The sequence below is a fragment of the Girardinichthys multiradiatus genome, chromosome 10, assembly GCF_021462225.1.
Source record: "Girardinichthys multiradiatus isolate DD_20200921_A chromosome 10, DD_fGirMul_XY1, whole genome shotgun sequence".
Classification (NCBI taxonomy): domain Eukaryota; kingdom Metazoa; phylum Chordata; class Actinopteri; order Cyprinodontiformes; family Goodeidae; genus Girardinichthys; species Girardinichthys multiradiatus.
In genome coordinates, this window is record NC_061803.1 from 12,169,729 (window position 1) to 12,186,821 (window position 17,093).

The 17,093-nt window shown below is 39.3% G+C and overlaps 1 protein-coding gene across 1 annotated transcript; it reads right to left on the minus strand.

Moving 5' to 3' along the window:
- Window positions 1-2,560: 2,560 nt before the first annotated feature.
- LOC124874797 (cerebellar degeneration-related protein 2-like) lies at window positions 2,561-11,707 on the minus strand. Its single transcript, XM_047376337.1, has 6 exons — window positions 11,436-11,707; window positions 10,164-10,276; window positions 7,505-7,653; window positions 7,263-7,412; window positions 4,958-5,177; window positions 2,561-4,614 (listed from the first exon to the last, which is right to left on the minus strand). The coding sequence occupies exons 1-6, from the start codon at window positions 11,515-11,517 to the stop codon at window positions 4,078-4,080; spliced, it is 1,251 nt and encodes a 416-aa protein (XP_047232293.1). The 5' UTR covers window positions 11,518-11,707; the 3' UTR covers window positions 2,561-4,077.
- Window positions 11,708-17,093: the final 5,386 nt, after the last annotated feature.

Sequence of the window (17,093 nt, forward strand, 5' to 3'; positions counted from 1 at the left end):
TTAAAAAAGAAACTGCTTAGTCTGTCACTTAAACCTGGATGGCATTAAATTGACCTCCGATAATAAAGTAAAAAACAGTGTTATTTTTGACCAGGACATGTAATTTAATTCCCATATTAAACAGATTTCTAGGATTTCCTCCTTTCACCTCCGGAACATTGCAAAATTAGAAATATCCTGTCCAGGGGTGACGCTGAAAAACTAGTCCATGCATTTGTTACTTCAAGGCTGGACTATTGTAATTCGTTACTATCAGGATGTCCACAAAATGCAGTTAAAAGCCTTCAGCTGATTCAAAATGCTGCAGCAAGAGTTCTGATGAAAATTAAAAAGAGAGATCATATTTCTCCTACTTTAGCTTCCCTTCATTGGCTCCCTGTTAAATCCATAATAGAATTTAAAATTCCCCTCCTCACATTTAAAGCCCTTAATGATTTAGCTCCATCATACATCAGAGATCTGATTGTTCCATATGTTCCTAACAGAGCACTTCGTTCTCAGACTGCAGGTTTACTGGTGGTTCCTAGAGTCTCTAGAAGTAGAATGGGAGGCAGATATTTTAGTTATCAGGCTCCTCTCCTGTGGAACCAGCTCCCGGTTTTAGTCCGTGAGGCAGACAGGGTTTTCTTTCCTAAGGAAAGTTTTAAGCTTTAAAGCTTAAAACTTTCCTTTTTGATAAAGCTTATTGTTAGAGTGGCTTAGGTTATCCTGAGCTATCTCTGTAGTTATGCTGCTATAGGCTTAGGCTGCTGGAGGACATAATGACCACTTTCACTCTCTCTGCTATATTCTCATACTACTCTTCAGTTTTGCATTATTTGCTGTTATTTCAGCTTTTAACTTTATGTTCTCTCTATTTTCTCTTTCTAAAAGCTATACCTGGCCTAACTCTGTGTCTGCCTGTGACACCTTTCTGGAGAGGGGAATCGTCCGAGCTTCTACTGGCAACAACTTAATGCTCACCCTCTACCGATGACCCACATGGCCCTGTCTTTCAGTGTTTAACCTTGTCTCTCTCCTAGTTATGGCTACTGACTGAGCTTTTACTGTCACTGACTGTATGTGCTCTCTCTTTAATACTCTAAATTTGAAAACTGGCTCAGAGTTTATCTTCCTAGATGAAACCACTAAAGAAGCTACATCCATTAACACTTACTTTTCCTTCCCATTCTGCTTCTGTCTCTGCTCTGTTCTCTCAAACCCCCAGTTGGTCGTGGCAGATGGCCGCTCACACTGAGCCTCTTTCTGGTTCTGCTGGAGGTTTCTTCCTGTTAAAAGGGAGTTTTTCGTCTCCACTGTTGCTACATGCATGCTCAGTATGAGGGATTGCTGCAAAGTCAACGCCAGTGACTGTCCACTGTCTCTACATGCTCATCCTGGAGGAGTGAATGCTACAAGTCTCTGACTGGATGCAATCTGCTGGGTTTCCTTAGACAGAAAAACTTTTTATCCAATTTGAATAAATAACTGAATTTGACTGCACTGTTCGATAGTTAGGATTAATTGGAATGTATGTACCTGACTTGAAATATGTATGATTTGATTGAATTGACTTTGTGAAGTGCCTTGAAAAGACAGGTTGTGAATTGGCGCTATATAAATAAAACTGAATTGAATTACAGCCTCTAACAGGGTCTTCCAGGAGGACCATGTATTTAGCTCAATCCATCTTCTCATTAGCTCTGACCGGCTTCCTTGTCCCTGTTGAAGAAAATCATCCTCACAGCATAATCCTGCCACTGCCTTATTTTAACCTGAGGGTGATGTGTTAAGTGTATTGCACAGTGTTTTCCACCACAAATAACACTGTGCATGTAGGCAAATATATTACATTTTACTCTCATCTGACCAGAACACCTTCTTCCACATTTTCTGTCTTTTATGTGACCTGCAGCAACAATTAAACAGGGCTTTTCATAGCTTTATTTCAACAATGGATTCTTTCTTGCCACTGTTCAATTAAGTCTAGATTTGTGGAGTACCTGTAGTTTTCCTCTCGTCAGTACATTCTCCCACCTGAGCTGTGGATCTCTGCAGCTCCTTTAGAGTTATCGTGAACCTCTTGGCTGCTTCTCTGATTAATGCTGTCCTTGCCTGACTTACTAGTGTAAGTGGATGCCTGTGTCTAAATTACACACTGGTAGACTCTATTTAGGTGACCTCAGGACACAATTGATATCACTGGATTTTATCTGTAGGTATCAGAGTAAAGGGGGCTAATTGTGCTCTTTGTGTTGGTCTATCACAATCAACCTAAATACAATACAAAGAAGTTTGTAAGATCCCAAAAAGTGAAAATGTTCAAGAGGCGTGAATATTTTTGCAGGGCACCATAGATCTGGACGAATTTTAAAACCTTATGAGAAGCACAAAGGGTTTTAAAAACCAACCTTACAGGAAAACCAAATATGATTAAATATAAATTTATATTGAATTTTTATTTTCAAAGCCTTTATGGATTGTTTTCCCACATATTTAATATTTAAGCACTATTTTTATTTAGGGTATATCAATGGTTGATGGTCAAATAAGCTCAAATAAAGACAGCGACACTCTAAGATTGCTTGCTTTATAGTTTATGGCTCATAGGAGCAACATCACAGGTGAAAATATATTATAGATAGTGCATATCAGTAAGGTCCATCTTAAAACAGCACATTGCTTTTACAAAAACCAGCCAACAACAAAAGAGCGCCCGAACATCATTGCTGCGGCAGCTCGGTACATTCCTAAAGTCCATTTGCTTTATGATGCACAGTCTTTCAGCTCAACAAGGACAAACAAATACTGCTGCAAGAAGCGTGTCTACACACACATTCCTTTATGAAGCTTCTACATGTTACACAATCAAATACAGTCATTGTTGAGGCCGACTTTGTTCTACTGTTATTCGTTCACAGACAGTTCACAAGCTAGTTTACAATTAAAGTATAATCTCAGAGTATCGTAAACCATGATTACAGAAATCTTTGCTAGTTCCTAATACTAAAACTGTCTAGAATTGCATTAGTAAGTCTTAAAGGCAGCAGGCAAACTACAAGCAAGCAATGTGCTATTTTACAGTTGCAAAATAAATTAAATAAGCAAAACAAACATTTACAAACCAATTTTTTTGGGATTCCCTTTACATGTTGTCAAAGTCTCTGGGGAAACTCAGTAATATTCAGGAATACTTTTGAGACAGCTGTGTTAAAGTAAACCTGCTGCACATCATTGGGTATTTTCAATGACCTAGGCAGAATCTTTCAGGATTTCTCCACATTTTCCATTTAAAAATCCCAAATTTTTCAGAATTTCTGGATTTTTCTCGCTGACTTTATAATACTCTAGAATTTTCAGTATGAAAAAATCCACCTAGCTGGTAAATATCTGTTTCATGAACCATTAAAAACGATGCTGAAGATGGCTTAAAATTCAGATGTGTCATAAAAAGGCTGTTTCGTTGCTTAGGTCAGCTCTGTTAAAAAATTATAATGCAATACAACTAAGAACTCCACTATAAACATGTCAACCAACCACATGCATTTTGATGCATTTTGTGAGTTGAATAAAAGTCAGATAAAGATTTAAAACCTATGCTTTGATGCATAACTTGGGATAATCTTGTAATTCCATCGTTTTCTACAAAAACTACTACATTTATGAAGGAACTTGCAGCACATTTTTCTTTTTTGTGTTAAACACCTTGAAAAATAAGAGAATCTGAATCAGCAGATCCGAGAAACCCAGAAATCGGTTTAATCCACAATAATAAACAATTGGTGCATCTTGTTTCCAGTTTTTAGGAAGAGGACGGATTATTTCCCAGAAAGGTTCCCACATGGCTGATCGCAGTTGTGAGGTAGCGTGATCATAGAGTGGAGACGGAGGCTTAGGCACTGGTGTTTCTGTGCAAAAGGAGCCACTTTTTTAACACGAGCTGGTTTTATTGAGCCCTATTCTTTCTGAATCACCTCTTTAGCTCTAGACTTGCTTTGGTTGCTATCACCATCTGGGTAAATAAAAGTCTTTACAAAGATCGTTTTATGTACTTGGAAGACTATCTAATCCTTTAGCTGGTCTTTATTGCAGAAGACACTAATCCAAAGATGGTGGTGCTTCAGCAACTGGGTCTCCTCCTCTGTTTTCAATCAGTTCTTTGGTTTTCTGAATGCGAGAAAAAATTTCCTTAAAAAGTTCCTTATACTCTGGTTGGTGAAAGTCATCCTCGCTGTCTACTGCAGCAGAAGATTCACCAGGCAGCAACTCCTGCAGCTCTTCCTGATGCCCGCAGCGTCGCAGCAGCTCGTCGTACTTCACCTGCAAGGCACTGTACTGGGCGTCGACCTCGTTGAGCAGGGAAATCCCGCGATACTTCACCACTTCTGGTCGACGTACGCAGGAGCACTCGTGGTCGTAGATCCTGTTGGGAGAGTCAGGCGCCTGAGTGGCCTTCATCAGGCGCTCGCTAGCCCAGCGCTTCAGGACCGCCGGACTTTTAACCGCAGCTGACACTCCTTCGATCTCCTCCTCCATCCCATGGATGACGTATGACCTGGCGGACCGTGAAGAGGACTGCGATTTCCAGAGCTGACGAAGCTCCTCCGCCTCCTTTTCCAGCTCAGATATTCTGGTCTTTTGAGGGAAAACAAATCACAAAGAATAACACCAACTGCCAGAGAAATGTGTTTGAGATCTTTCAAGAACATCTGCATTTTCAGCTATATAAAATCTGTAGTAGCAAGTTCCTAGAAAGTTTAGGAAAGTACCTGATAAGTTTCAGAAACTAACCGCTATGTTTTGGGAAATAAACTAAGTTCTGTTCTACTTTGGGCTCTATTATGTTGTGATAACAAAATCTCTAATCCTGGATTGTCCAACCACGTAAATCGCTTGCTCCAACTAGCCATTCAGGGTATGATTAAATAAAAACGGATGTTTTTGGGCAATCGACAAACTGGTCATGGATGTACTGTACCTGACATCCCTCCATCCTTCCTAACTGTTGCTCCAGAGCTGCGTTTTCTCTGGCAAGCAGCTCCCCCTCCGTCTCCGCTTCCTCACGCCGAGCGCGCTCAGCGGCAAATTGAGTCTGAAGGGCGCGGAGGGACTGCTGCAGGGACACATGCTCTTCCTCGTGCCACGACGCGGCCGACCCCTCGAAGCCTTCAGAACGCTGATCCAGATCAAGGTCATACCTGCACAGAGATTTGGACACGCCTTTGAGCAAGACGTCCTGGAGGGAACTATGTTTAGCCGTGATGGAAAGTTTTTACAAAGACATGTTACTGCTTCAGATTTTATAGTGGTGTTGTACACCAACTCTAAAAAACTATGAAGAATAATCAAAATGTACTTAACTGCAACATAAATGAAACTATAAAAAAAAACCTTAACCTCATAGTACTCATTTAACATAAAAATCAGCACAGGCTAAAGGGGAAAAGGCGACCATTTAAAGTCACAGACCCCGAGCTGGGTCTGCAGCTAATGATTATCTTCATTAGTGACTCATTACAATGTTCAGACGACTGTTCGGGGAGTATTAAAAAATGATTCTCCAACAGGTTGAACACTTAAATTTATATTCACTAAATATTTGGCAGCTAACTCTCTAATGAAGTATTGCAGCTCCATCTTTAACAGAAACAGCTTCATCAGCTATTTGTGTCCACCATTATGTAAGCAGGTGTTAATTCTAATCTCTGATGGTTCAGACAGGGAAAACAAAGTGAAAGGTGACAGGAAATGCACACGCAGAGTTACAGGGTCAAAGATCATGAGACAGGTCCTGATGCATTAAGGTTAAGTGTGATAATGAAATAAACATAAAAGTTATGTTTTTATCTGTCAGGACACAGCAAAGATGTTATGTTTTATGTGTTTTTATGTCTGATAATAATGAGGAAAACATAGAAAGGTGCAAAAATCTTTGAAAAACAGTCTCTAATCAAAGAAGCAATGTGATTAGATTAAAATCAATCAGCTTGAGAGGGTCATCGACCGATGTCTGTTCCCTTCAGCTCAGACTTAGACCTCTTTCCTTCCACCCTCCTCCACCACACCGCACCCTGACTCCAGACGCTGCTGTCTCCTTATCCGGGAGACTTCCATGCGTCTAAGCTGGATATATATTCAACAAGCCCCCTAAAAAGGATTACAGAGAACAGAGACTAAACTGAGTGAATGAACCTGTCCCACTGCAGATAAACAGGAAGTGAAGAGTGCAAGCTGCTGCGAGGAGGACTGCAGGAGCAGATCAGTGCACATGGAGGGAGGGAGCATTTACTGATCCCTTGGTGAAGCTTACAAAGAGCTTCTGGATCAGTGACAATGAAATTAGCAAAATTTTAGAAGGCTCAACTAGATTCAGTGGAGCTGAAGACCACAGAAGAAGCACGAAACCATGTTGTCTTACTAGCTTACTGTCAACCTAAAAACAAAGCTGAAATTGTATTTTACCATTTGTTTCCTTTAATGCAATGTTTTGTTATTTTAATGTTTTTCTTTTGATTTTGTGTTAAGTTTTTAGCATTGCCTTGTGTATAATTGGTGCGATATAAATATACCTAAACAACGTAAAACAGCCTGCTCAAATAAACATTTCTTTTGTTTTTCTATTTGCATCATCTGTCAAAATGTCAAATGATGTTTTATGGGCTATAAGTGTAATTCAAGAAATTAATAAAAGTTCAATTATTCACATTATTAGTTGGTGCTGTAGTGAAAAGCGGGTCAAAGGGGGTCTTTTCCAGAAATGTCCAGTTTCTTCATTAGTGAGCAGCTGATGTCATTTTTTGATAGCTTGACAATTCAATGCTTTGTTCTTCACTAAGGTTAAAGTCTGGAAAGTAATTTTTCTGCTTGTGGGTGTCATCAGTTTTCCTCCTGAAAACACTTGTCAAAAATGCTGCTGTTGTCAGGCACAAAAAGTGGAAAGAAACTGTGAAAAAGCAGCCAAAGGCAAAAAAATATTTATAAAGACCCTGAGAAAGCAAGAGAAATGGTGATAAAACCACTTTAAAAGACAGCCTGGTTCTTTGGCAGAAAACTATAAAGAAATTAGGGGTAGTTTCAAACTTCACAGCACTTTGGATATTTTTTAACATAAAAAAATAGATTTGTGTGACCTTTGTAAATGAAAACAAAATAAGAAGAATTTTATACAATAGTTTCTGAACAGTTTCGAAAATCTGAAGCAGATAATGCCAGATCCCCCAGTCTGATGTTTACAAATTTTCTGTCATAAAACAAAAAACAAAACAGTGTCTGAGTATCTTCACCTGTGTGTGTTCTGCAGCTCCTGTAGGCAGGACACACTCCGAGTACCACGAGGTGGCCATTTCTCTCCGCATGGAGACCTCTGAGTCTGACATGAAGCTAGCTTCAGCTCTTCCACGTGATGCTGCAGCTCATCCATCGTTTCCATCAGCCTGTACAGAAGAACAAGTCACATAATGTTGCTGAGAGTCAGTGTTTTTGGCATAAAAGACCTGCTGTTTTTCTTCTAGATTAGATCTCTTACCTCTGGATTTTCAACTGGGCCGCCCGGTTGTCCAAAACCAGTTTCTGGTTGCTCTGCTCCAGCTCTCGGGTGGAAATGTCAAGCTGCTCATATACCTTAGCATGCTGGTCGTTGACCTGCCGGAGGACGTCCACCTGTTTCGTAAGGTACTGGAAAAGGAAGGTTGATCCTAAGTTAGGAACAGCTATTTTCAGATATTAGCTATTGAATGGTGGCTTTGACGGGAGAGAAAACCAAGACAGAAGGAACTGCTGACAAACTTCCTCAGGAGTACCAGATATCTTTAGTAAAGACATTCTCAAAGCTGTAAGATAAGAAATACACCAAAGATTGAGACAAAATAAGGAAATATTCAAGTTCCAGTTGTAAAACATAGTGACATCTAACGGTGAAGTAGTAGAATGCAACTTACTGAAAAACCCCTAACTCACCAATGCATTTTAAGAGAAGAAAAACTACCCTTCTGCCCATTTTAAACAGATTTTAGAGTAAAAATGTTTTTTTGTTGTTGTAAGAAATACATTGGATCTTAGACGTAAAAGGAACACGGCAGCTACTGAGTGTTTAATGCTCTTTACCACTACTTAATTTACTAAACATCTGTTAATGATACATTTCTTTTGAGTCTGGAGGGACTTTTATTCTGTTTCATACTGTAACTGCTTTTAAAAATAAAACAGAAAGAAACCCCACCAGCTATGGTTGTAGAACACTGGGGTGTATAATCCTATCAAAAGGTCCTGGTCATTTCTTGTTTCCCACAAATGCAATGAAGGAGGAAGTCTGCTTTCATGACATTAATATTATTGCCCCTTTGCGTTTAGTTTGGAGAGACTTTGTCTAAGTTATAGAGTGTAAATGCTGCTTTCTTGCTAAGTAGGGTACCCAGGAGGAACAACAAGCAAACCTCACAGTGTCTGCAGATGTTATTTACATAAACAACACTGGCAGTCGACTAAACTCAACCCTATTCATATGTCCTCAAAAGACAACTAGTTAGGAGCAAAAAGACCAGGGGAACTCTGGTCTTTTTGCTCCTATATCTGGTCTAAAACCTAAAAAAGTGTTTTTAGGTTTTAGAGCCTCACCTCAACTTAAGTTAAACGCTTTTCTTCTCATTCTGGCAAAATAGTACAAATTATGCCAAATCTGATCAGAAAATGTTTCCCACAAGGCATCTGAACTGTCCATGTGGGGAAGCTTCACATTTCAACGGATAGTGACAATGGCGTTCCAGCAGTTTCCAGTTCATGTCAGGCCTCAGCCTTGGTGGTTTCTGGGTTGTTCTTGAACATCCTAAGCAATTTCTTTCCTGGTTTTGGAAACCAGGAAAGAAATCGCTCTTCTCTTTCCCGGTTTGGGTAAAGCAGGCTGACATTAATCTTCTAGAAATGGCCCTGACCTCAATCTTATAGCCACTGTCCATGGACTATCTTTACAGGCTGGCTCTGTAGCTGTAAATCAACCAATTTCCATAATTCAGATTCTATCATTTCTGACAAGAAGAGTGTTGAACTATCCAGCCAGAATTATGTCAGAAGCTTAATGATGGTGAGAAAAAGTTTGATGGTGAGAAAAAGTATAATTTTGAACCTATGTGGAATAGAAAAAAACATCAACATAAATGTAATCTTGTACACTCAGTTCTTGTTTTTAACCCCACTGAGATTGGGTGAGGTCTGCTCATTCAACCATGGAAAAAGAATGGCTGAATCTCAGCAATGAATGTAATTACCGCTGGAGTCCAACCAGTTCTCTTGGATATTGACATTGCTATGAAAGTAACTGTTGGATTTATTGCACAGATCTAAATAGATATGCACAATGTCTTGCAAAACTCTGACACTCCTTGAACTTTTTACAATGTTTTGACATTGCCACCAAATTTCAGTGTACTTTCTTTGGATGATTTTATTTAATAAACCTACACAAAGTAGTCCATAAATGTGAGTTGGAATGAATTTTCAGCTTTTTTTAATTTCAGTTGATTATGAATAATGAATCAGTTGCATCTTTTATTATGTTGGTCTAACAAATTAAATTCCAATAAAAGACATTGAGGTCTGTTGTTGCAACTTGACACAATGTGAAAATGTTCAAGGGGTATGAATGCTTTTCCAAGGCACTAAATGTAGATAAAAAAGGGCATCAAAAGATGTTTTTATGGGTACGCCCTTGAGAGTGACAGTAAATCAGAGGATCAACAACAACTCAGGGACACAACACTTCCGCTCTTAAGAGATTAATTCTGTAAACCAGCAGGGATGTGCGAGTTGTGCATTTGGACTCAGGCGTGCAAGGCTGACCTGGTTTAATTAAATTAAAGTCTGGGGACCTGTTAGGAATCTTGAATTATTCCTTACTATGTGTGCAGTTGAGGACAAAGAAACTGTTCTCCAAATGAAGGGTGCATTACTATTTTTGTTGCCTAAACAGCAGAATCCAGGTCTTCAGCAGTTTGACATGGTTCGGTGACACTTTAAGGAAGAAGTACATGTCGATTCCAGATTCAAAAGGTTTTGTAAAGCAGGTAAACATGCTATAGTATGATTTTAGACTGAATTTTAGGTAAAATGAACAGTTTTCTGAAGAAGGATGTATGACATAAAGCTATCCATCATCCATCAAATACTCAAAACATGCATTGCATGCTCCTTACCTCAATCTCCTGCAATTGCTCCTGGTTGGTGGTGTACATCTGCTGCAGCCCCTGCTCCAGGTCCCGGTTCCTCTCCAGGAGGGACTTCCCTAGCTCAGCGGCCAGCTGCAGGTCTGCAGGAGAGACGGGGTGGTGAGCAGGAACCGGACGGCTTTTCTTGTTCATATTTAGTGCCACCGAAACTGCCGTTGGGGACCTTTAACAAGCTGCTTTGGGAGGGGTTTGTGCTTTTGTTGGCAGAAGTCCATAAACATGTTTCTCCTCTACCTTTGGAAACTGATTAGCATGTATTCAAATTGAAATAAAGTGTTTCTAGAGAAATTTATTTAAAAACGTTTGAGCCCAAGGTAGATAGAGCACATTGATTCCCCAAAATCATTCTGCCAAACATAAAAGTTGACCAGAATCAATTTTGGCACAATTGTTTTGGCATTTCCAGGCTCGGATAATGTTTACCCATGAAAAAATATAATGTGCATATGTGATATAGAGGAAAAAAATGTAAATCTACTTTTGGTATTTTTTTCTAAAAAACAATGAGGTGCACACCCCTTAAACTGCCATTCATGGGAACATATTTCCAATGTGTATTATTATTATTATTAGACTAAAGTTAATATTGATCAAATAAATCCAGGGGGGAAAGGCTGTTACATAATATTTATATTGCAAGAACACCAGAAGTATTTTTTAATACGTTATAATTAATAAATAATTATGGAAAACATTATGTTGACAAATAATATTTCCGTGGCAGTCTTTAAAGCAGCATATTTTGTTCCAAGGGGACACATGTGGAGCATGAACCCCTTTATTGGGAGTTACATCAATACATAAAAACAACCTTTCTGATTTGCACTTTAGGAAGAATAAAAGTGTTAAAATGCGCATCAGTGTGAGAATACAATAAAATAAAGACATAAAAGGGAAAAAGCGTATTTTCTGTTTTTTCCCCACTTTGCCGCAGATGTGAGTATTCTGCTGACCCCTGCCTTTTTCTGCATATCTCCATAAAAACTAACTAGAAAACCTTTAAAACATGTTGCATGCTTTATAAAAATAACAATGGCTTAAATATTAAATATTATATACCTTCCACACAAGGATTTATTAAAATCTACAATGTAAAGGTTTAAAAGTGGCTTGCTTCCTGGTTTAATTAGTACAATGCTTAATTGCATTTAACCTTTCATCGCAGATTGACAGTCAACAAAAAGAGCAAAGACATGAAATTTTCAGGGGTTCCTTAACAAAGACAGAAAGGAAAGGTACCATGTTCAAGGTCCTGCTTGTCGTACCACGGTTCCTCCTCCTTGATCTCAAATTCCTCTTCTGCAATCATGTCTGCCAGCATCTTCCGGCTAAAAACCCCTCAGACAAGCGAAATTAAATCCCCGTTTCTAAACATAAGGGAAAAGGGGCAGAGTGACCGGTTCCGAAAGAGTCCTGTCCGCCTGCAGCGGCCGGTGTGCTGCACTCAGTAACGGTCACACTGACAACTCACCAGCTGGTGAAGCTGCGCGGCCCTCTGCGTGGGTTTCCGGTGTAGGCTTTTTAAAATAAAATAAATGACGCCAGCGTTGTTTGAAATTATAGTTTCATTTTGACAGAATAATTTAAATGTACAGATGTAATTATTTCAACGAAAAAAAAAGAAAAAAAAGGCATTTGGCAAAGTTTTACTGCAAAAATACCAAAAATGTATTGATATTGGCCCTTTAGCATCAAACCAAACCAGCCGTAACCAATAAGCACTAATTAAAACACAATATTTATCATCATGTTATTTTTACATCTATATCTTGGCGCATCATACAGGCACCAATTAAACCGAAAAGAGGAAACTGTCATTTACCATTTTTCTAACTATCAAGACATTTTGCAGAATGCTTCTAAAATATACAGTTTTAAATACAACAGAAACATGGAGATTTGTGATTTCAAATAAGGATAGCGGAGATTTAGTAGTTTCACAACATGTCGTGAGAATGAACTTGTTTTTACTTAAAATCATAATGAATTTTGTACCTAAATTAACAGGTAATGTCTATTTTAATTAGTTTTAAGTGATTAGTTTTTCCGGAGTGCCTTTATTGTGAGAACAATTTCCGGTCTTGACGTGCCTGTCCGTTTACACCTGCTCTTCCGCGCTGGCTTCCTCCATGGAAACTGTACTGGACATGGTCACCATCACCACACGGGGGCGCTGCAACGAAAGAAGAAATTGTCTCTCTTTTAAATAACCTGAAGGTAAAAAAACAGCATTTTACTTATATTACAGCAGTTTTTTAAATAGTAAAATACAGTTGTAGTTGATCACATTTACTCAAATAAATCAATAAAATTCTGAGTGTGCAAGGTTTTTATTTATAGGTATATGTTCATGATTTCCGTGGCATTTTTTACCTATTTGCAAAATGTCTTAAGTAATGAAATAATTAGTCGGTTTATTTTTCTCCAGTCGCTGCACACCAGATAACAAGGATAAATGATTTTATTACATCATCTTTGTTTGGCTGTGCTGGTTAAAATGACTTACATTCTCACATTCTTTATTTCAGAAATAAATCAATTTAAGATCGCTTTAAATTAACACAATGTGTTATTTTTCACATCGAAATATAATTTATTTATTCTGCTATTTTTGAGTGTAGGATCAGTTTTATGTGTTAAATATTGTTTCGATAACGCTTTAAATAAGTGTTTATTACATATTTTACTTTTGTGATTCAATGAAATTAATTTCAACATTAAAACATGTAATGCTACGCAGTACTCTTTCCTATCAGTTGGGGGCAGTGTAGCTTTATTTTTCAGTCTGATTTCTCTGCTCAGGGAGTCAAAGCTATCTAAATCCTTTATTCAGTCTGGACAAAAAGAAAATATGATACACCAACAAAAGATTGTGGATAAAAAACGGTTGTTTTAACCAAGGTGGGCTGCACGGTGGCGCAGTTGGTAGCACTGTTGCTCTGCAACAAGAAGGTTCAACTCCCGGCCGGGGGCCTTTCTGCATGGAGTTTGCATGTTCTCCCCGTGCATGCGTGGGTTCTCTCCGGGTACTCTGGCTTCCCCCCACAGTCCAAAAACATGACTGTTAGGTTAATTGGTCTCTTTAAATTGCCCTTAGGTGTGGGTGAGTGTGTGTATGGTTGTGTGCCTGTCCAGGGTGTACCCCACGTCTCGTCCGTAGACTGCTGAAGATAGGCACCAGCTCCCCCGTGACCCACTATGGAATAAACAGTATAGAAGATGAATGAATATAAAAAAACATTACCACAGGAAGCCTATCCACAGATTGCATTAAATCAAGTATTGATATTTGGAAATACCATATACGATTAAACTGATAAAACGATAAGGTTAAGACATTTTCATCTTCTTTTTTCTTATTCCATTTGACTTTTTGCGAAATTTAAGCAAAATATGAACTATTTTTAGCAATAACTCATTTCTTAAATATTCAAAATGTGTTGTTCTTGCCTTTATTTTAATGTCATAGTATAGAATATAATGTCTCACAATAACCTTCAATAATGGAAAGGTTTCATTATGACTCAGGTGCTCTGTGAGAAAACCAAACATAATCTGCCAGACACAGAAAGCTGTTATTAACTCAGGATCTTTGTTTTTTCTCCTGGGTTATGGACATCAGTCTGTTCATATGAGTGTATTTTAAAGATATTTCATCTGCAGTGACTCAATGATTACTCAGCTGGAGCTTCTGGCCTCCTGCTTCCACCTGCAGTATATCATGGTTATAACTTTTCTCATAGTGAGACTTCTCCTCTGAAGCTAATAATTTCAATGTCTATTGTTGCTGTAGTTCTGCACCAACACACTTTTCCCCCATTTGTACCTGCAATGACCCTAGTGCTTGCTTTGTGCATGGTGCCACTTTTTATAGGTTTTGCTGGACATTCAGAATGCATAGTTCCAGCCAGACTTTTACATACCCCTATGATGGAAATTAAGGATACATTTCAGTCATTATTTTCCTAGCAAGCAATGATTCTATAACAAACAACAATAATTTTTAAAAACAGGAAGAGGTTGCAGGGCTGCACGGTGGCGCAGTTGGTAGCACTGTTGCCTTGCAGCAAGAAGGTCCTGGGTTTGATTCCCAGCCTGGGGTCTTTCTGCATGGAGTTTGCATGTTCTCCCCGTGCATGCGTGGGTTCTCACCAGGTACTCCGGCTTCCTCCCACAGTCCAAAGACATGCCTGTTAGGTTAATTGGTCACTCTAAATTGACCTTAGGTGTGTGAATGAGTGTGTGCATGTTTGTTTGTGTGTTGCCCTGCGATGGACTGGTGACCTGTCCAGGGTGTACCCTGCCTCTCGCCCATAGACTGCTGGAGATGGGCACCAGCTCCCCCGTGACCCACTATGGAATAAGTGGTAGAAAATGACTGACTGACTGAGGAAGAGGTTGCACACATTTCTCAAATCCAAACATACAAAATTATATATACAGGATCAAATACAGTATCAACATACTGTACACCCCCACTTATCTTATGCACCTTAACATGTTCCAGCCTGTCTATGCACTCTGTGTACCCATCAATAAGCTTCTGGCTTAATTCTGTTTAGATATTTGACCACACTTAGAAGCATAATTGTTAGAAATAATTTAAATAAGCTGGGTTGCCAGCATGAAACACGCTTTTAAACACAATCCATACATACAGGTCCTTCTAAAAAAATTAGCATATTGTGATAAAGTTCATTATTTTCCATAATGTCATGATGAAAATTTAACATTCATATATTTTAGATTCATTGCACACTAACTGAAATATTTCAGGTCTTTTATTGTCTTAATACGGATGATTTTGGCATACAGCTCATGAAAACCCAAAATTCCTATCTCACAAAATTAGCATATTTTATCCGACCAATAAAAGAAAAGTGTTTTTAATACAAAAAACGTCAACCTTCAAATAATCATGTACAGTTATGCACTCAATACTTGGTCAGGAATCCTTTTGCAGAAATGACTGCTTCAATGCGGCGTGGCATGGAGGCAATCAGCCTGTGGCACTGCTGAGGTCTTATGGAGGCCCAGGATGCTTCGATAGCGGCCTTTAGCTCATCCAGAGTGTTGGGTCTTGAGTCTCTCAACGTTCTCTTCACAATATCCCACAGATTCTCTATGGGGTTCAGGTCAGGAGAGTTGGCAGGCCAATTGAGCACAGTGATACCATGGTCAGTAAACCATTTACCAGTGGTTTTGGCACTGTGAGCAGGTGCCAGGTCGTGCTGAAAAGTGAAATCTTCATCTCCATAAAGCTTTTCAGCAGATGGAAGCATGAAGTGCTCCAAAATCTCCTGATAGCTAGCTGCATTGACCCTGCCCTTGATAAAACACAGTGGACCAACACCAGCAGCTGACACGGCACCCCAGACCATCACTGACTGTGGGTACTTGACACTGGACTTCTGGCATTTTGGCATTTCCTTCTCCCCAGTCTTCCTCCAGACTCTGGCACCTTGATTTCCAAATGACATGCAGAATTTGCTTTCATCCGAAAAAAGTACTTTGGACCACTGAGCAACAGTCCAGTGCTGCTTCTCTGTAGCCCAGGTCAGGCGCTTCTGCCGCTGTTTCTGGTTCAAAAGTGGCTTGACCTGGGGAATGCAGCTCCTGTAGCCCATTTCCTGCACACGCCTGTGCATGGTGGCTCTGGATGTTTCTACTCCAGACTCAGTCCACTGCTTCTGCAGGTCCCCCAAGGTCTGGAATCGGCACTTCTCCATAATCTTCCTCAGGGTCCGGTCACCTCTTCTCGTTGTGCAGCGTTTTCTGCCAGTCAATAGTGGCCTTCTGGACAGCAGTCAGGTCGGCATTCTTAACCATGATTGGGGTTTTGAGTGATGAACCAGGCTGGGAGTTTTAAAGGCCTCAGGAATCTTTTGCAGGTGTTTAGAGTTAACTCATTGATTCAGATGATTAGGTTCATAGCTCGTTTAGAGACCCTTTTAATGATATGCTAATTTTGTGAGATAGGAATTTTGGGTTTTCATGAGCTGTATGCCAAAATCATCTGTATTAAGACAATAAAAGACCTGAAATATTTCAGTTAGTGTGCAATGAATCTAAAATATATGAATGTTAAATTTTCATCATGACATTATGGAAAATAATGAACTTTATCACAATATGCTAATATTTTGAGAAGCACCTGTACATTGTCAGTTGCATTGAGGTTAGGACATTCCAGAAGCTTAAGGTTAGCCTTTGTTCACACCAAAAACAAGTTCTTTGGGAATTTGTTAAGATTTTTAAGAAGAATCCAAAATCCTCCAAGGCTCAAGCCCGCCATCAACTGGAAAATGCTGAAATACCAGCATCACTGATCACAGTGAAGCCAGTTTTACATCGACATAGACTTAGACCTAAAACCTAACCCTGTGTCTACTGTCAAGCATGATGGTGGCAACATCATGGTGTGGGGTTGTTTTCTACAAGTGGTACAAATGAATATCCCCCAAAACGTTTGATTGCTTATTGCTGCACAATCCTCTCAAAGCTTTGCTAATCCCTGTTTCTTGTGCACCCTTTTCAACTACAAGATTTCCGTCCACTCAACTTTCCATTGAAATGCTTCGATACAACACTCTGTGAACGGCCAGTTTGTATAATATTTTAGTTTCAGTTTTTGATTTGAATGAGTGAAACAATAGACTTTTTGATGACAATTCTCGACCATACATAAAGGCTGCTTATCAGTTGTGATTTTAACCTGAAGCTGGGTGCCAATGGATTTTCACAGATTGTCTGAGAGCCTTTCTGTCTCAGCTACTTCACCCCAGGTCACATTATTCTGTCAGGGTGTAGATTAGCTGCTCCAACATTAAGCCTCTCCTCTTCAAGGCATTCCTAGAGACAGCCCTCTCTTTGTGCTCTCCGTTTTTTTTACTGCTC